The sequence below is a fragment of the Myripristis murdjan genome, chromosome 4, assembly GCF_902150065.1.
Source record: "Myripristis murdjan chromosome 4, fMyrMur1.1, whole genome shotgun sequence".
Classification (NCBI taxonomy): Eukaryota; Metazoa; Chordata; class Actinopteri; order Holocentriformes; family Holocentridae; genus Myripristis; species Myripristis murdjan.
In genome coordinates this window covers 4,098,727-4,117,903 of record NC_043983.1, presented here as the reverse complement: position 1 = coordinate 4,117,903, position 19,177 = coordinate 4,098,727, and the positions used below count along the sequence as shown (strand labels likewise).

The window sequence follows — 19,177 nt, the reverse complement described above, 5'->3', positions numbered from 1 at the left end:
TATGTGGGTGTGTATTGTGCAATCACAGACCTCAGCGCCACTGTTTTCTGCTCCTTGGAGTTTTTCAGCCAAGTGTTTTCCAAGGGCAGCTTTAGGGAGCCAGCGAGGAGGTGGGGTGGGGGGCAGTGTATAAAAACCAAAGCAGGGGGAGGAAAGACTTCAAACACCGTGCTGGAAACCTGTTGGGAGGACACCACCCAGAAGACAGAAGACAGAGGACGAGGAGGGAGAAGAGACGAGTCCATTGCATCTCTGCAGCCCTCAGACTGGAGTTTTGTCCATCCTCAGCAGACGGAGGGGTTCACATACAAAACATGCTGTGCTTTGTGGTGCTGATCAGCGCCTTGTGCATGCAGCCCGCCGCAGCAGGCCAGAGAGGTGAGCGCAACGTTTTGGCTTAATATGCAATCAAGCTAAGATAAAATAAGACTAAAAATAACAAAAAACGAATTCAAGATTACATTAGTGATGCGTTTGAGGAGGTGGCGGCAGCAGCAGTTAAAGCACAAAAAGTAAATGACTGGGAAAGACTACTGATGTATAGATTTACAGTTACTGACAATCTCATTGACTTGACTGAGTGAAATATGAACTCTACATGTAAATATAAGTTTATATGTAAGCATATATAAAATTAAGTAAGTACAATAAAATGATGGGCTGACATGATCAAGATTTTAATGGCTTGGTGCATTAACATACTTTTTTTTTTATAGAATTTGAAATGAAAGTCACTGAGGTTTGCAAAAATCCTTTTAGGAGTTAGGAATTTCTTTGGCTCAGAAAATATTGAGCTCTTTTTACCCTCATTCACAGCAACTTTCACTCTAATAGGTTTTTGGAAAAGCTCAGAGAACACCAGGAATATCGGGGGTGCAAAACCTTATTTCCAGTCCACATGTTGTTATCCATGTGATGTCCACCGAATGAGAGAAACAACAGCCAGGAGCTTTTTGATGAAAAACAAAAGGAAAATGCAAAGAAACAAAAAACAAGCGGGTTGGGATTTATTAACGTTGCATTCTGAGTGTGTGCAATTTTCCTGCAGCATCTTTGCACTCTGTAGATTTTTTTTTTCTGTGGAATTCATTCAGTAAACAGAGATGCAACTTAATGACAAGACCATACTTCCTCTGCTTCACGCTCAGGAGACTTCTGCCCCTGTACAGCTCCCTGGGGAGGATAGGGTTAGTGTGTTTGTGTGTGTGTGTGTGTGCGTCTGGGGGAGGGTGTCAATTAGTTAAAGCAGCAGGGCTTGATGTGGATTTGAGCAGTCAACACCGGTGAAATTAAGAAATGAATCCAGACACTGAGCTGAGGATCCATACACTGTTGAAACAGACTTTGTTGTATTTGTATTTGGTTCATTTAGGTTCACACAGTCAAATTACAAGTGAACCAGAGCTTGGAAGCCAAAGTCACATGACTGATAATTAGCTCATTTATTGGACAGGGTTTTGGTAAGCTGTCATCCTGCCAGCAGAATGATTTTGTCAGCAGGGAGGAGTCAAAACAGAAACACTACATCTAACTGAGGAGTTACAGCGACGTGCCCCACCAGGTGGAGTCATGGCATGATTATCTGTTTGCAAATCATTAGCAGTGAGCCCAGTCTCCTAAAAATTACATTCTCTTACAACTAAACTGCATTTTCAATGACATTTCATGGGGAAGAGATTTTGTCGCATTTATGTTTTTTTTTGTAACATATCACAAGAATGTTTATAATCCCTTCATTTGAAGTTCATGCAAGGAGGAAGGAACTTCCACCCAGGTGACCTGAGATTGAGTCCAGCATGAAGCGACAGTGGTGGTTATATTACATAACCATAATTATGTCATTTTTATACCTAAACCTAACCTTTCCCTAACCTTCACCACGTGGTTTTGGTGCCCAAAGGTAATGAAAGTGGCTAAAATGCCGCCCAGCATGATACAAAAGATGTTGCTTGGAAACGTATTTGTGATAAATCAGAAACAAATGTAATCCCTGACAAAATATGTTTTCCCCAAACATCACTAAGAATGCAGTTTAGCTGTATGAGAACTTTCAAGAGCTGGTTGCAACTCAAGCACACACCTTTAAACAGTAATCAGCACATCATTTCATGGTATTAATTAACACTATTAGTTCATGTGAAATGAGTGCATTATAACAAAAATTATTATTAGTTAGCTCAGGTAGGAACATCATTCATTTTTGAGCATTTAATCATTTGTATATGCCTTAAGTCATCATGATTCATTAGTTAATGTATTAACAGATGCTACCATTGTGTTAAACAGTTTGATTCCAGCTACACAGTGCACGTATATTTCTTCCTCTCTGATGTTCATACCAGTTAAGAACACAGGAATAAACAGCTGAATATGAGCAGCCCTCCAGATTTCACTGGCTGGCTATCAGATGTGTTTTGGGATCTTTTCCTGACGCTCGTTCATTGCTAACAAACCACGCTGAGGCTCTCTTGTTAGACACCCGGACAAACAAACTGAAAACTTGTATTAATTAATGTGAAGGTGTTCCTTTATCCAGATTATTCTTTCAACATCTCTGCTTTCCTGGATAGACGACAGGAGAAAGACACAGAGGAGAACATGTGACAGTCGAGGCTAGATTCAGACCTGGGACAAAGCAGCTACACTGGATTTACCTGAGCCACCAGGATGCCCTATAGGCTTCACTTTCCTGTTAACATGCAAGCTTGAAATGAATGTATCCTCCAGGAAATCTTTCATCGTTCTGTATCTGGAAAATTATTTTTGCGGGCGCATCAAAGGGACAATGACTCAAATATCAAATACCTGGCTTTACTCAGCATCGGTGACTGCTTGGCTACGGGGTAACTGAATCACATGGTGGTTAAAGAATGCTGGGGTTCATAGTGGGATGGAGATGATGAGGAGGTGAGGATGATGGATGGACAGGCAGCAGATCATAATGCTGCACTGCAAGACATCTGTTTTGTGCATCTTCTCCTGTGACTCTGTCAGGGGCATCATAAATTCATTTATTTCTCTTTGCTTTTACATTGAGGTTTTTTGTGCCATTCTGCTTCTTGTAGAACTCATGTGATATAGGACTTTGCGTGTCATCTTGATCTTTTCTCACTTTTTTACAAGAAAAGATCATTCTTCCACATTCTCTCTGTTTAATTTATTTATTTTGCTCACATTTAGACATTTTTTTTTTTACCCAGTGTTAAGGTTGTGTTTTTGCCTTACACTAGTCTGGTTTTTAAATTCAAGTAATTACTATGATGGCAGTGAAATATCATTTAAATTAGATCAGATCATGTTTCTTTCCCTGTTTTCAGTGCTTTCTTAATTTTTTTGGAAAAAAAAAAAAAATCTAAACCCAAACCTAACTATCCATAGCTGTGCCACATTTTGGGATAAAGTGTTACTTCAGTTATTTTAAACTCATCAGCATTGTCAATTCATTGTTGTCAGTTGTCATTGTTGAGTTCCTCACCGCAAATGCCGGCTACCTGGCCAAGCTTTATTCAAACCCACAGAACTTTATTTCACATTCTAGTGGAGATCCTGAGGTGTCCCAAGATCCCAAACATGTCCTGCTGAATTCCAGGGAACTCTATGATGTATGTTGTATGTTGTGTGTTAGGGCTGCTTTGAAAACAAGATGCTTCATCTCAAGGGGTTTATCCTAATGAATAAAGTTAGATGCAAATGTGTCTAAAATGCTGCACCAGACATGTAGAAATTTTCATAAAACAAGTGCATCTTGGCTTTGAATATTTCATTCAGTGTCAGTGTGATAGAGCTCCAATGAAGCTGCAACCAGCAGAGACACAACATGGATGTGACATTGTTACACAACATGCAAAAATGATTTTTATAACTTTGAAGCTACTTGAGGAGAGATTTACTGGTAACATTAACCATTCATTACCATTTCCCACAAAAACAGGCAGGCAATATCTTGTATTACAGCAAGCAAGAGCAGAAAAATTCATCAGAAAAATTCCAATCTCACATTCCACATGTTATTTGTAGGAAAAATCAGTTACAACAGGCAGGTTTCAGTAATATATGAATCTCATGATGTGGCAGTACTGATGGACTGATGTTTTCTTTTTAACTCAGATGGAGAAATTATCAGTCAGATCAAGGGAACCAACCTGGCCTTGGATGAGATCAAGGAGCTTCTGAAACAACAGGTGAGCCTCCGAGCTTTCAGACTCTGAGATCTGCCGTGAAGTGAACACAAAAGCCTCGTGTCGGCTGATAACACGATTACCTGAACACATCTCACGTGTCTCTATATGTATGAGCAGGTTGGCATATGTTGTAGGAACCCGTGCATCTGTGCATGAGGTATAAGCCAATTCAGAGATGTGACACCAACTTTTACAAAATGACAAGTGGACTTTTAATAAAACCAGAGAATGTCTCATCCAAAACGAATATACAGGAATTTAAATGAACCTCCACATTTTTTATGTAGGCAAAGGCTGTGATTCAAAAAGGATGTGCCTCTTTTGATAAAAAAAAAAAAAAAAAAAAAAAAAATAGAAACTTTCAGTTAATCACATAGTATTTACGTACCAGGACATAACTGCACATTCTTGAGAGGGGGGTCCTCAAGAATAAGCTTTCATCCCCGAAAAACCTCCAGACGGATGTTGGTTCCGAGCTGCAGGGAGAGTCGTTTCCATGAGTTAAGGGCTCACTGGACCCTCCATTATAAGTCAATGGGCAATATGTAAAATTTTCCAAAGTGTCAAGCAAAAATCTTTTTTTAATTCTTAACTCATTTAGGGGGAATTCTGAGTTTACTGATACACTTTTTTTTTTTTTTTTTTTTTGGTAACGTGTTTTACTGGACCATGCCTCCATTCTAAAAATGTTTTACATATTTACATAAATATGCTGTGGATATCGTGCCTAATTTCCCCCATTGTAAGCTGTCATATTTGCTACAACTGGAAAAAGCTGATAATATTTGTAATTGGTATGTGTGTTTAAATTCAGTGAACAATAAGTGACTGACCAAAACCAGGAAAAATGTGAGAGCTGCTGATTTAAAGGTGTTTCCAGTGTGAATTTTCCTGTCATTCCTTTCATGCCAGTGTTTTAAACCTGCTTGAATGAGCTAAATGAATGAAATGAATCTATGCTTTCCAGATAAAAGAGATCGTATTTCTGAAGAACGCAGTGATGGAGTGTGAAGCTTGCGGTGAGCACACCTGTGATCAGCACTTACTGACACTGCCATGTACCTCTGAATACAGCATGTACACATGGGTCCTACACAGGCTCCAGGCTTTTAAATGGGATTTGATGTTCAATATAGTTTATGCTGATATAATGACTGGAAAAAATGCTGTCAACCACGGTGCGTTCGTGAAAAACTGAACATCCTTTGCAACAATGACTATCACAGGATGTGAATTGGCTGTGAGCGAAAAACAACTCAACTTGTGTGGTTATATGTGCAATATTTCCCCATACTTCCCCAAACTGTGTTTCTGTGTGAGACTTTCCAGACCTGCCTAGGAGCCTGTGTGCAAAAATAAACACCAGAAAGATGGGAACAGCATTAAATTCTGTTGACAGGAGTTGCATATCATAATGTATAATGAGCTACACAGATCCGTATTAACAGATCAAATGAGAAATGAGATGAACTGTTGAATGTACAGGGGTGAAAGTAGGCCAGTATGGTACAGCAGCTGCCTGCCAAAAGCCACACGCAACTCTGCTCGATCACATTTCCAACGAGAAAACACATCTGCTAACGTCGAGTCATACACAAAAGTTACTTTTCTTCTAAATGTCTGTTTGGTTGCTGGCTGAGTTCCACCTCTGCTGCAGCTGACTGTCTGATAGGGAGTGCTGTGAGGTTTAATCACTTCTTTCAAAAATCTCCCAAGTAAAATGACAGACTGAACAAGTCCTGATATGTCATGATGTTCAGTTTTATTCCAACAACAAGAACACAGTGTTTGGAAGGATTTTTGATTTATTGTTCCTGAAGTTTCAATTTTTTCACAATCAAACAACACACTTTATAGATGTCATTTGCAGCGGGCAAGGGCAGATGATAAATGATTCTACTAAAAAATTGTAGAGACTAAGTCCTATACTTCAGCTGCTACTGGTTGATAATTACTCTTAATTGTTTAGCTGTGCACTCTCAGTCGCATGCTCAAAAAATACAATATGAAGTCTTTTGCCCAAACTTGCAATAATGAGGCATTTATTTCTCATCACTGTTCATACTTGTGGTGTCCGTGACTTCCGATAGGTTTCAATACAATCAAAATTCAAACGTAGTCATACAAAAAAACATTGTCACAAAACTGTGATTACTAGCCATGAACTTAAATGCCCTGTGGCCAGCCCCAGCCTTAACCATGCGCCACCTAGTGTCATGGAGGAATATTACATCTCATTACAAATCAAATTCATGGCTTCTACAAAAATACAAGTAATTTTTGTGGTTGGCTGACACGTTATCGGCATATTGATGACTGGTTTTCACACCTCATGAGTTGCTCTGTGCTCCCCCGGGCTGCTAAACCACAACACTGGATTTCTATCTCTGCATTCACTGTCATAGCAAAACTCTCCCAAAATAACACTTGTAGTGCATGAACTAATGCCAACAAAAGAGATTATGTCAATATAAAACACAACAAGACCCGGTACCCATTTTTTTGTGGTGATTTCTTTTTTTTTTTTTTTTTTAATTATTATTATTATTATTATTACTATTTGAACCAGAAAGATCCGGCAGGTAGCATATGCAAGAAAATGTTTCACTATGGAGGTGAATGCTGGGATAGAAATACAGTGCTGTGGAGTAGCAGGTCAGGAAAGTGCAGAGCAGCTAAAGAGGATATTTCACCAACACATGGACTAGCGTCACTCTACCAAAGTTTGATTTTACTTTAAGTCCCCTTTTCCATACTTTCAGCTTCCAAGATGTAAACATTAACTCTGACCATGCTGATTCTACAGCCAGGGGGCACTCACTTGACTGAACCCATCCATCTGGTTCAGCATCCCTTGTGAAACACTGACGCAACTGAAATGTTTTCCCGTGTAGTTTCAGGGTCCGGCCTCAAAGATACACACAACGTGTTTTAGTGAGAATTTCTGAATGTAAACCAAACCAAGTATGTGTTACAAAGAAAATACACAGAGTACATTTAACCATTTTAATATTGTTCTAAAATAGCACATTTCATATGAACTTAGCATCATCACGATTAGAGTATAATAAATACATGCATAAAACTACAAGTTAATAGAGGCTTTGTTGTCTCTCCTCAGGGATGGGAGGGTTGCAGCCTCGCCCCTCCTGTGTACCCAACCCCTGCCACCCAGGGGTGAAGTGTATGGAGACACCTGAGGGTGTAAAGTGTGGGCCCTGCCCCGATGGCATGGTGGGCAACGGCACCCACTGCACTGATGTGGACGAGGTGAGCAGAGGGCTCACAGGAAGAATCTTGTTTAAGAAACCTGGGTAGAATCAATGTGTTTTGAATGTGTGTTGAGGGAAGTTTCTGCACATTCCTGCAGATATGATGCATGAAATTTAAAGTAGCTCCAGTTTGTTCTCTCACCTAAGTAAAATTGACTTCTGACTCAGACTAGGTGTAAAGCCTCCATAAACGTTGTCTTTTACATGAAATCTTTCACTTGATGAAACTGGATGTTAGCTGGGCTGATTTGAATGTATAGCTACTTTTGTTTCAAACTATTGCACACAGTAGCATAAGGAAAACAATATTTTACAGAAACTAATGTCAGTTTATTGTAGATGCTATTTCAGTTAGTGAATGATGAGTTTTTTTTTTTTTTTAAACAGTAAAATGCTGCAAAAATCCCAAATGATTTGGAAAAGAGCAAAGGAGAGAGACCTTTCGCTACCAGTCAACAAGCAGTGACTCCTTGGCCTCTTCCTTTAACAACAGTTTTAAGTCAAACCACTTGTCTTTAGATGGTTGCACAGTTCTCTGTACTCACCTGCTCTATAACTCCCTCCTGTTAGATTTTTTTGTGAGGCTTTTTAAATTGTTTTCAGTGGCACCGACTTGAACTGTCTAGATTGTGCTGTCGATGTTGTTTTCTCTCCCTTTCTTCACTACCATTCTGGTCTGGGTGAGCGTGAGTTTCCTCCTGATGAGTTTGTGACTTCCTCTGCTTTACGTAACATTTCTGAAGTGGTGCCAGCAGTTCCATTTGTGATAATTAAGGCTCCATGAACATACTTCCCATTTATGAGTGATTGGAAATCATCAACATACGCAGGTGGAAGCAGAATTTCAAAAAACTGGTGACTACAGTGCCACTTTGCTTGTAAATGGACACACAAATTCACCAATGAACCTGACAAAGTAGCCTTGTGTCTTAAAGGAGCGTACCGGTGCTATTCAAATAACTATGTAGAATATGCCTTGGTAGTCTAGAAGTAAACCCAGGTGTTACTAATAACATTAATTAAGGTTCTGTTCCATTTTTTTTTTTTTTTGCTGTGAGCCAGCATGAACCACAGCAGGAGCCTGGCTCTGGCAGACCTAAATGAACCTGAATAAATGTCATCAGTAACACCTGGGTTTACCTGCTGTTTCATGTCAAAATGGCTGCTGTGAAAAAGCTCTGTTCACTCACATTCATCTTTAAAAAATGTGAAAAAATGCTGCATGAAGCTTGGAAGTTGCCAGCTTGTGGATAATAGTTAAAGTTACTGTGAGACTTGACGTTGAAGTATATTTTGTACATATATACACATTTACATAGACATGATCACGACTGCTGATGAAAAGTCAAAAAGTCAAAATAGGACTGGTAAGGCTTCTTCAAATTGCTTGCTGTTTTATCCGCATTCACTCACCAAGCAGTGTATGTGCTCGTGAATATTCCTGGCTGACATGTTGAGCATAATCAACCAAACAGAGTCCTGATCCAAAGCAGACATGGATCACAGGTGAAGTCCTGACCTCTTTACCTGTGGCTGTGTCTGCAGTGCACGGTGATGCCCTGTCACATGGGGGTCCGCTGCATCAACACCTCCCCAGGTTACCGCTGCGGCCCCTGCCCCGCTGGGTACACCGGGCCCCAGCCGCAGGGGGTCAGCCTCGCCTACGCCACCGCCAACAAGCAGGTATGTCACAGTGAAGACGCTCTGTTTCGTTCCATCAGTAGTAATACTGCTACTAATAACATAACACTTTACAATAAGACAATCTTTAAAAAAGGGCTTATGAATGATTTATAAGCAGGTTATGAATAAATGAAGTTATTAATAAACATTTATTAATAAGCTGTAACACGGTTTTCATACATCTGCTGAGCTTTTTTCACTGCTGAGCCACTTTCCACTTCATTCACATCATTTTAAATGAAATAAAAAATATTTTTAAGTGCAATATCCATTATTTTATTTCCATATTTATTGGATGTGTGCTTGTTGTTGGTCTTTAATTGTCTCACTGATCAATTTCCTTAGGCTTTCTAATCTATTCTATTTCTATTCTAGCAGTAGTGTTAGTACCAATAATATTGTTAGGGAGTTAAAATGTTTCTATAAAACCAAAATACTTTATTGTCCCCACACAACAGTTAATCATTTTTTATTTATGTATAATTAATTATGCAAGACATCAGCATTCAGTCAATTGCAATAAAACAGCATGCTAAGTGATTTAAAAAGTAGAATATGCAGCTAAATCAAACTGCATGAAATTACCTTCTCTGGGATGTGTGAATGTGCTTTCTTTTTGTTTGCCCTGTCAAGGTCTGCAAAGACATCAATGAGTGTGAAGGACCCAAAAATGGAGGCTGTGTGGAGAACTCTATCTGCATGAACACTCCTGTGAGTAGAAACACAGTTGACAGTGCACTCAGATTTCATTTAGGAAGAGTTAGAAAACTGGCAAACTTGAATCACAAAGAAGAAACTCTGCTTCAGCCATTGGTTTCCATTCATTCCACCATGGTATGAAAATGAACTTTCAGAGACGTCAAACTTTCTTCACAGCAGTATTCCATCACCGTAATAAAGTCACCCACATTAGTTTCCCTAAAAGCTGCAGCACTACTGTGTTTTCATGGCTTGTAATTGTGTGGAGTGGAACGGCCTCTCCTCCAAAAAATAGTCCTCAGGGAAACGTTAGCCGCAGAAGCAGAGCCTTATAACGTGGGTGTTTCAACCAAAAATTAAAATTTGAAAATCAAGAGATTTTGATCATACTTTTTGAAATCTTTCGTACCTCCGCATGATTTACAAGATGGTTTCTGACGATGTGTAAATGGACCAAAAATCGCTGGTATAGCCTTTTTAACTGAGACTCCAACCATCAGACATGTACATATAGAACAGAATATGCCGGTCAGTGCATGTGCATTTCTAGTAATCTGTCCCCATATCAGTGACATGATGTGTGTGATGACTGTGTGTTAATCAGGGCTCGTTCAGGTGTGGTCCCTGTAAGACAGGCTACATTGGGGATCAGCGAAGTGGCTGTAAGCCCGAGAGAGCCTGTGGGAACGGCCAACCCAACCCCTGCCACGCCAGTGCTGCGTGTGTTGTGCATCGCGAGGGGACAATCGAGTGTCAGGTAAATACCTACCTACCTACCTACCTATCAATATTATATCATTATCTATTGATATTATGATACCAGGTTAGATACCGTCTGGGATTTTGGACATCATTAAGTTGTAAAATGACAAATGTTGTTTTTTCTTGGTTTTAAAGGCTGCGTAACAATAATGGAATGGAATAATGGATAGAATTTTCTGAACAAAATTGACTGTTTTAGCTGCTCTGTTATTTGCCTTTTCCTGCATGATCATCAAATCCACATTAATGATTGTTTATCAGCAATATCTTGTGTATAAATATTTGATATAAGCACCAGCATTCCTCCCCACAATATTGTCACAAAATCGAAATTGAGGTATTTGGTCAAAGATATTGTGATATTTAATTTTGTCCATATCACGCAGCCCTATGTAAAAGTTTTTTTCTAGTGCCGCTAGAGAATGAAGGTTATTCCACCATTGCAGTCTTTGTAAGTTGCTCTGGGTGAGCACATCAGCTATAATGTACAATTTAATGCAAATGTACCAGTATAACAAAGCTGCTGCACCCCATAAAGAAGTTGAAAGATTTGTTTCTCAGCACTGAGTAGCTGTTCACTGCTGATACTCCATGCAGTAAATAACAGAGGCAACAAGACGAGTGAACAGTACATAAAACATTTTCCATCCGCACAGTGTGGAGTTGGATGGGCTGGCAACGGCTACCTCTGCGGGCCTGATATTGACATTGACGGATTCCCCGATGAGAAACTGGAATGTCCTGAGAGGAACTGTGCCAAGGTGAGTCCCTGGGAAGTCAAGAAAACAAGAAGCTCAAAAAAATAGTCACCAGAAATGACAGATCAGAACTGAGTCATCTGCAAATAATAAAACACTGACAGCATTAATGATTTATAGAGGTGCTTAACGTATATAATGTATGTGGTGAAATATATATAGATCAAATATAGCAGTATTTGATTAAGAATTTTATTCTTGATAGGATGGAAGATCATTTGAAATAAAAATTTCTTTTAGTATTTCCAAATTTTTAATGCATGGAGACCCCCCCACTCAATAGGTAGATGTAGATGGGCAAAGATGAAACCCTGATCCATAGCTTGTCATGTAACGCAGTGAGCCTTTGCAAAGTCATTTGTAGCATTGTTAACCTCTCTCTGCACCTCTCTGCATCTCTCTGCACCAAGACAAATTTATGTATTTTTATTGTTCCTGGAGGTTACACAAATTCATATTTCAGTATTGCTGTCTTGCAGTCTGCTCCAATTTTGACTTTGACTGGCTTTCTTGTCAGGACAACTGTCTCACTGTTCCCAACTCTGGTCAAGAAGATGCAGACAACGATGGAATAGGAGATGCTTGTGATGAAGATGCAGATGGGGATGGGATCCTCAACACACAGGTTCATGCTTTATCATTCCTTAATGACAAATATTGTCAGGCTAGTCATGCAGTTATGCAGTAGGGCTATACGGCACTATTTTCACATCAAATGCACATATATAGATGGATATGGATGAATATGGTTGGCCTGTGGAGCTTAACCTTCACATGAAACTAGACATAGAAATAAGCCAAGCCAACTTAATGCGTTCATTTATCTGTAGATAAATGTCACAATAAATGACACAATACAAGCAGTGGATCAAGAACAGAAATGGTATTGCAGCTCAAAATGCTGTGTTGCAAGTGGCAAATAGGCAAATATCCTTCTTCCTCTTCTTCTCTTTTGTGTTTATTGGCAGGCTGCAAACCAGCTCAAATAGGTGTTGTGTGAATGTTACGCCTGCTGTGAAACTTAGCCTCTTAGCCTCGCTTCTTTGACAGGACAACTGTGTGCTGGTTCCTAATGTGGACCAAAGGAACATTGATGACGATGACTTTGGTGACGCCTGCGACAACTGCCGTGCTGTCAAAAACAACGACCAGAAGGACACGGATGTAGATAAATTTGGTGATGAATGTGATGAAGATATTGATGGCGATGGTTAGTATGCTATTTGGGTGAATTATGAAGCTGAACCACCGAGGATTATTAGTCTCATACAAATATATTTTAAGTCCAAATCATTAATTGCAGAATAGGGACCCTGATAGTCACACTTTCACTCTAATACTCATTTATGTTTATGATGAAGACCAGACAGAATGTGACAGCTTGTGTTACCTACGATTTGCAAATACAAAAACATAAAACAGACCTTTGTTCAGCCTAATATTATATATAATTATATATGTATATTTTTATATGGTTGAACAAAATGAAGCTTGGACTTTTAAGACCAGGTGAGTGCTACATGTTACTTTTAACATTCATTTATTTTCACTTCCATCTCAGGCATTCTCAATCACATGGATAACTGCAAAAGGGTCCCCAACGCTGATCAGAAAGATCGTGATGGAGACAAAGTGGGAGATGCCTGTGACAGCTGTCCTTACGTTCCCAACCCTGACCAGGTGAGAAATCCATTCATTTTACTGAATTTTTCTGATTATTATTGAGTCATGCTAACAAAAGGAGTGGTTAACTCATTAAAGCAATGGAATGTTCTACCAGAACGGCACGGGTCCTTACTAGCATGAGTGACATCTGTAACACAGGCCTTGTTGTATTAAATTGTAACCTAGATTTTTTTTTTTTTTGCTCAGTTGGATGTGGACAATGACTTGATTGGAGACCCCTGTGACACCAACAAAGACAGGTATTGTGTCACCTAATCAGTCACAATCATTAGTGTCCCACAGCATTGTCAGTGATGCTATTATTGAGGTAAATCTGCATGTACTAATGAAGTCTCTATTGTCCCAGTGATGGCGACGGTCACCAGGACTCTCGGGACAACTGCCCAGCCGTCATCAACAGCTCCCAGCTGGACACCGACAAGGATGGCAAGGGCGACGAGTGCGATGATGATGATGACAATGACGGCATCCCTGACCTGCTGCCTCCAGGTCCCGATAACTGCCGTCTGATCCCCAACCCTCTGCAGGAGGACTCTGATGGTGAGCTCCAATCTGACTTGTGCTAAACCAGCAATCTTCCAAATTATTGTTGTTGTCGCTTTTTTAAATTTGGTGTCAAGCACTCGTTGTTGTGGAGTTTGGCACTGCACTTTCCAATGTTAAGCATAATTTTCACAAAATGTATGCTTCATGTTCTGCTCATCTTTTATCCAAAGCAAAACTCGAAAAAAAAAAGTGGAACAGTCTCTCTGACCCGAGAGAACATTTGCTTTACACAGCCAGTGATGAGTTTTGTGGTTTATGAATGATGACAATTTTTTTAACCACAGAAGCAGAACATTATAAGTTGGGCATTGCAACCAAAAATTCAAATGTGAAAACTGGGGGATTTTGATTATTTGTGAAATCTTTAGGAACTCTGCATGATTTGCAAAATGGTTTGCTGTGATGTAAAATGTGGGCAAATTTTAGTAAATGGGCCAAACATTCAAAATCAACAGTATGGTCCTTTAAGCCGTAGTGACTATCGTTGCTAATGCTAACAAACCAGATCTTCTTCCATTTAGTCCAAACAAACGGGAAATCCAAGACATCACTTCCTGTGGAATAGAGGATTTTTCCCAGGAAAACTTGATACAGAGCAAATGGAGGAGCTTTCATGAACTGAATATTGGCTGTATCGCTGTTTTGTTGTATCACTCAGCAATAGCACTTAGAGTAGAAATTACTGTAAATTGATTTTTTTCAGTTAATCCCCAGTTAAACTTTTTCTTTGATGAATGTTGAAGAATACTAAATGCCTGAGTTGGAAAAAAAGCACAGTCCTGCTCCAGAGCTCTTTTACTTTAAACAGTTTGTTGACCAAATTCTGTCAGTAGGTGATAGGTAGGAGCAAAATGACCATTTATTATTACTTTGTGTTGTACTTAAAGCTGTGTGCCAGAGTTGTTGTGTAAGCTGTGAGCATCTGTCTCTGTATCTAAATGTCAGTGTTTCTCTCTCGTCCCTCCCAGGCAATGGTGTGGGTAATGTTTGTGAGAAGGATTTTGATAATGACACCATTGTCGACACCATTGACGTCTGTCCGGAGAATGCTGAGGTCACTCTCACCGACTTCAGGGAATACCAGACCGTTGTTTTAGACCCAGAGGGAGATGCACAGATCGACCCCAACTGGGTGGTGTTGAACCAAGTGTGTATCAAGTGGCTAATCTTTGCTTTACAAACAGTTTTGACATAACTTCGTATGGCTGATGTTGACGAAAAAGTGACGGTGTTGCAGTATACTCAAATATACTCCCTCTAAAACAATCACATTTTTCTGCAGGGAAGAGAGATTGTTCAAACTATGAACAGTGATCCTGGGCTGGCTGTTGGTAAGAGCATTACATCTTTCCTTTTTGGTGGTCTTTATACCAAGTATCATAAGTGCATACATTTTAGCATGGCTGGCTCCAGTGGAAACTGAACTCCCAAATGGGGCTGGGTGATACAGCCAAATCAAATAATGTATTACAGAATCTTTGTCTCGTCTCATTCGGCGATATCTATGTAATCCTGCTATATTGCCCAACCTTTGCAGGACTGGTGGCATTGAAAGCAGCTGGGTAGGAACCATGTCTGTTATACATGTCTTACTGTTTGCAAAATAAGTACAAATTGCAAACAGTGTAGTATCAGGCACAAGAAGAAGCCACATCTGAAGAAATATAAGGATGTTCACAAATTGGTGCTCACAAGAAGTCTGCACCAAGCACAATACTCACATGGCAACAAATACAAAACAAAACAAAACTGAGAGCAAATCAAAGGGGAATACCACTAAATTAGTTACTCCTATGGCTTTGCATGCCTCAGTCTGCAGAAGTGAATCTTGATTATTACCTCCAATGGCCAGAAACAAGAGCTTACCCCTAAGCCACAACTCCACTAAGGGTAAGAATTGAGAATATGTGATTCTGACAACGATTTCCTGGAGATGAGAGTTCACTTCCAGCTTTACAGTGTATAGCACACATGATACAAAGCTCATTTGGATGGAAAAAATAAGGCATTATGTCAGTCCACAGTCAATATCCTGTTTATTGTCAGGCATGTTTCTTGTTGAACATCTTTTGATCCCTTCAAAGAAACCCCCTACATCTTAGTTTTTTGGTGAAGAGTTCTTTATATCCACTAACTGCAGCCATAAGTTCTTGAAGTGAGGGGTGGTCTCCTTTGACCAGTGCGTCTCAGTCCAGACAAACAACAGCTCATATTGTGTGCAATACGTTTTTGCATCCAGGTTACACTGCTTTCAGTGGAGTGGATTTCGAGGGGACGTTTCATGTAAACACGGTAACGGATGACGACTACGCAGGCTTTATCTTTGGGTACCAGGACAGTTCCAGTTTCTATGTGGTGATGTGGAAACAGGTGGAACAGATCTACTGGCAGGCGAATCCTTTCAGAGCCGTGGCAGAACCAGGAATCCAACTCAAGGTACCACGAACTTACATTTCATTGATTTAACTTTGACAGGATATGTGGCTGCTGATGGACGCACATTGGACATTGCAAGGATGAAAACTGCAGATCAGACAGGCAGAGCTTCTCTGTAGGCAGAAATAACTTCAGCGGGTAGAGGTTAGCTAATTATCACTTAAGTGAAAATGGTCTTTAAAAAGGAAATGTACCACTATCAGCACAACTATATCCTCAAAGACACGCACAAACATATCGTGCAGCACCCGCTATAAAAAGCCTGACCTGCTGCCTTGATTAGAGTTAAAGCATCGAGAAATCATTCATTGAAAGCATTTAAAAAGTCCACTTGTAATCTGATCTCTGATCTGTGATCAGGCTGTCAAGTCAGACACGGGACCTGGTGAAAACCTGAGGAACTCCCTGTGGCACACAGGCGACACCAGCAACCAGGTGAAGCTTCTTTGGAAAGACTCTCGAAACGTCGGTTGGAAGGATAAGACTTCCTACCGGTGGTTCCTCCAGCACCGACCTGCTGACGGCTATATCAGGTACTGACTTCTAAGATCGATAAATCATGATTCTATTGATTTTGAGACATTAGTAGAATTACCATGAACAAATAAGTCCAGAGAAATTCAGATTTCCTGTATGGAAAGCAGGATCCCTACAAGTAGTGAATCTGTTATGTAGTGTGATGTGAGTATACTCTCTCTGTTGGTGTGCAGGGTACGCTTCTACGAGGGTCCTCAGATGGTGGCGGACACAGGCATCATTATAGACACCACAATGAGAGGAGGCCGGCTGGGCGTCTTCTGCTTCTCTCAGGAGAACATCATCTGGGCCAACCTTCGTTACCGCTGCAATGGTGAGCACTTTTTTTTTTAAAAATGTGTGCCTTTATTGTAACTTTATTAATTCCTGGAGGGGCGATTCAGTCAGTACATTCTCACTTCCCAGTATAAACACACTGGAGGCTATTGAGTAGCTTGCATTATTAATTTTTCCAGTGAGTCCAGAGATTCAAACTGGCGACCCCCTGATCACATGGATGCTTTTCTGGTCTCTAAGCTACAGCCTAAGACCAGGCGTACGCCATGTGATATCACAGCCAAGTTAGGCGTCCCAGGCAAATTATCAAGATGCAAGTAAGATCGGCACGTCCTTGCTCACATAGAGTGAGAATGTCACCATGTCATGTCCTGATCCCCTGATGCAGTCCGGGATGTCCCAGTCGTTTTCCAACATGTTGGAATTTTTTATTGTAAAGATAGAACAAGCCGGTCTGTCACACTGGCTAATAAAAATGCAGCAGGATGTTGTCACTCTATTGCAAAGCAGACAGCTGAGCAGACAAATAGAGATGGCGACATTTTTTACAGAAACTTGATCACCTCAAGCTTACTTCACAATTCCACTCGACTTAACCATGCACATGCCCCAAAGTTGCTGTCTTCCTTTGTACGTATGCACTTGCAAATAGCATTTGCTACTTCCAGACTTAGAGGTTTAAAACTGCAGCATGACCAATATATCATCTGATATGTTATCATCACAGATATTGATATTGGCATTTATGTAGCCAGTACGCAATGCTTTTTATAACATAGTGCTGCAGAACATTAAGAGGTTTATTGTTTGGCTGGTAAATATCCAGCTTGCAGGCTACATGCCTTTATTACAATTATTTATTACATATTTGAGGATTCCTTACTGCAAATGTGTTTTTATGCTTTTACGTATAAGGGAAATGATCAATATATCATTATCCAATGTTTCTGAATCCCAAATATCGACATTGCTATGGACCCCTATTTTCCTAAAGGTTTAACTACACAGTGTAGATATAAGGTGTATAAATATTAATGTTTGTAATTGTGATATTATGTTCTTTTGAGTACAGTAATATCAGAGGAAGATTTTCATCAAATGCTAACTCAGTCCTCCTTGAGTGGATATTGAACTTTTAATGCTCATTTTTCAGGAATATTGAGCATTACCAAATTGGTGTACTGAGAAATACAAGCCTCCTACTTTGAATCTAAAACCATAAACAGTGATATGACCTCTTCTTTGTCTTTGCAGATACTCTTCCTGAAGACTTTGACACCTACAGGACCCAGCAGGTCCAGCTGGTGTCCTAATGAAACAAGATCAGCAACTGAGCCCAGGGAATTCTGGGAACACATTCCAACGCACAACCGGGTTTCCAATTTTTTTTTTCTTTTTTGAAAAAGATATGGAAAAAAAGAAAAGAAAAAAACAACACTCTGGAAGAAACACTGACAGGTCCTCAAAATTCCAGTAGTTTTTAGATGAAACCTGACAAATTGCTCTTTAAAATCCACCAATGAAGATTTATTATTGGACCGTTGCCCAATAAGAGGTTTCTTTTATATGGATTTTCATCTGGAATAATTTTGCTGTAAAACAGGCAATGGTATATTTACCTTTGAATTTTTTATGTTTTCTGATGAAAGGACCATATCAAAGATTTAATTGGTTTTGGTTATGAATAAAGGTGGATTTTGGTAAATTGTTGTGTACGTGAATCTCACCGTTTTAGTCAGTACATTAAAGAGCAACTAAACCCCAAACCGAAATCACTATGAAGCCTGACCTTTAATAAGCATATTAGGTGCAGAGAAATATTTAATTGGGGGCATCCAAGGTAGATGAAAATAACTACAAAAACTGCAGCAAAATAATTTTGTATCTCTAACAACAATAATAGCGATTGAATGCAATTATGAATTGAATTTCTCAGGAAAAAATGTGGACTATCACGTTGGTCATGAGCAGTTTAAAATGTTAATAAAAAATTAAAAGTTTGATAAATCACATTTTAGATTCAGTTTTCCTGAAGGTGTCAGATGTGTGTTTGTATTTTAAATCTGCTGCTGTGGTCATCGAGCGAGGACGTTTGTTCACTATGACCGAGAAGACAAGATGACAAATTTAAAAAAAAAAAAAAAAAAAAAAAAAATCCAGAAAACGGATCAGTGGTTGAAACGTAGCAGCAATATGGCTGGAAACAAGGAGGAAGAATTGGAGAAGCAAAAACAGAAACAACAAAATATCATCACTATCAGGTTATTGTTTCAGGCTTTTTTTTTTTATCTACCAAAACATTCTTCTGCTCTGGTCGGGGCCTACTTGGCTGAAAAAAATA

The 19,177-nt window shown here is 39.7% G+C and overlaps 1 protein-coding gene across 1 annotated transcript; it reads left to right on the top strand.

Annotated features, from left to right (window-relative positions):
- The first annotated feature begins 314 nt into the window (after positions 1-314).
- On the top strand, positions 315-18,149 carry comp (cartilage oligomeric matrix protein). Its single transcript, XM_030049457.1, has 19 exons — positions 315-378; positions 4,108-4,181; positions 5,149-5,200; positions 7,303-7,451; positions 8,999-9,136; positions 9,770-9,847; positions 10,440-10,592; positions 11,254-11,358; positions 11,873-11,980; positions 12,406-12,565; positions 12,917-13,035; positions 13,228-13,280; positions 13,388-13,581; positions 14,556-14,734; positions 14,870-14,918; positions 15,827-16,023; positions 16,384-16,556; positions 16,734-16,873; positions 18,091-18,149. The coding sequence occupies exons 1-19, from the start codon at positions 315-317 to the stop codon at positions 18,147-18,149; spliced, it is 2,244 nt and encodes a 747-aa protein (XP_029905317.1).
- Positions 18,150-19,177: the final 1,028 nt, after the last annotated feature.

What these genes read in the sequence shown, in the direction of transcription:
- comp (XM_030049457.1), top strand. Translation starts at nt 315, where the DNA reads ATGCTGTGCTTTGTGGTGCTGATCAGCGCCTTGTGCATGCAGCCCGCC. An exon ending in TCTGCAGGAGGACTCTGATG is followed by an intron (nt 13,582 to 14,555) that starts GTGAGCTCCAAT and finishes CGTCCCTCCCAG; the next exon opens with GCAATGGTGTGGGTAATGTT. An exon ending in TGATCCTGGGCTGGCTGTTG is followed by an intron (nt 14,919 to 15,826) that starts GTAAGAGCATTA and finishes TTTTGCATCCAG; the next exon opens with GTTACACTGCTTTCAGTGGA.